At 46.7% G+C, this 1,184-nt stretch overlaps 1 protein-coding gene across 1 annotated transcript; it reads left to right on the top strand.

Annotated features, from left to right (window-relative positions):
* Positions 1–3: 3 nt before the first annotated feature.
* Positions 4–1,179, top strand: LOC117117502 (low-density lipoprotein receptor-related protein 4-like; the record flags this gene model as incomplete). Its single annotated transcript, XM_033261808.1, has 1 exon — positions 4–1,179. A coding segment is annotated over one exon (1,176 nt), but the record flags the coding sequence as incomplete, so codon positions are not given.
* Positions 1,180–1,184: the final 5 nt, after the last annotated feature.

Here is a 1,184-nt window from a genome sequence, read left to right as displayed (position 1 = left end):
GACAACTCAGATGAGGTCGACTGTGCTGCTCCAACATGCTCATCTGGACAGTTCCAATGTGATAATGGTAAATGCATACCAACAGGTTGGAAATGCGATCGTACCGATGATTGTGGCGATAACTCAGATGAAGTCGACTGCGCAGCTCCAACATGCTCATCTGAACAATTTCAATGCAATAATGGTAAATGCATACCAACAGGTTGGAAATGCGATCGTACCGACGACTGTGGCGATAACTCAGATGAGGTCGACTGTGCTGCTCCAACATGCTCATCTGAACAATTTCAATGCAATAATGGTAACTGTATACCAGTAGGTTGGAAATGCGGTGGTACCGATGACTGTGGCGATAATTCAGATGAGGTCGACTGCGCTCCTCCAACATGCTCATCTGATCAATTCCAATGCAATAATGGTAACTGTATAACAACAGGTTGGAAATGCGACCGTACCGATGACTGTGGCGATAATTCAGATGAGGTCGACTGCGCTCCACCAACATGCTCATCTGGACAATTCCAATGCGAAAATGGTAAATGTATACCAACCCGTTGGAAATGCGACCGTACCGATGACTGTGGAGACAACTCAGATGAGGTCGACTGTGCTGCTCCAACATGCTCATATGGACAGTTCCAATGTGATAATGGTAACTGTATACCAACAGGTTGGAAATGCGATGGTACCGATGACTGTGGTGATAACTCAGATGAGGTCGACTGCGTTCCTCCAACATGCTCATCTGGACAATTCCAATGCGAAAATGGTAAATGTATACCAACCCGTTGGAAATGCGACCGTACCGATGACTGTGGCGATAACTCAGATGAGGTCGACTGCGCTCCTCCAACATGCTCATCTGAACAATTTCAATGCAATAATGGTAACTGTATACCAACAGGTTGGAAATGCGACCGTACCGACGACTGTGGCGATAATTCAGATGAGGTCGACTGCGCTCCACCAACATGCTCATCTGGACAATTCCCATGCGAAAATGGTAAATGTATACCAACCCGTTGGAAATGCGACCGTACCGATGACTGTGGAGACAACTCAGATGAGGTCCACTGCGCTCCTCCAACATGCTCATCTGGACAGTTCCAATGTGATAACGGTAAATGCATACCAACAGGTTGGAAATGCGATCGTACCGATGACTGTGGCGATAACTCAGATGA

The sequence above is a fragment of the Anneissia japonica genome, unplaced genomic scaffold (genome assembly GCF_011630105.1).
Source record: "Anneissia japonica isolate Jap-2015-1 unplaced genomic scaffold, ASM1163010v1 scaffold23879_len1184_cov67, whole genome shotgun sequence".
NCBI classification, from domain to species: domain Eukaryota; kingdom Metazoa; phylum Echinodermata; class Crinoidea; order Comatulida; family Comatulidae; genus Anneissia; species Anneissia japonica.
This window is presented reverse-complemented; position numbering and strand designations above follow the sequence as displayed.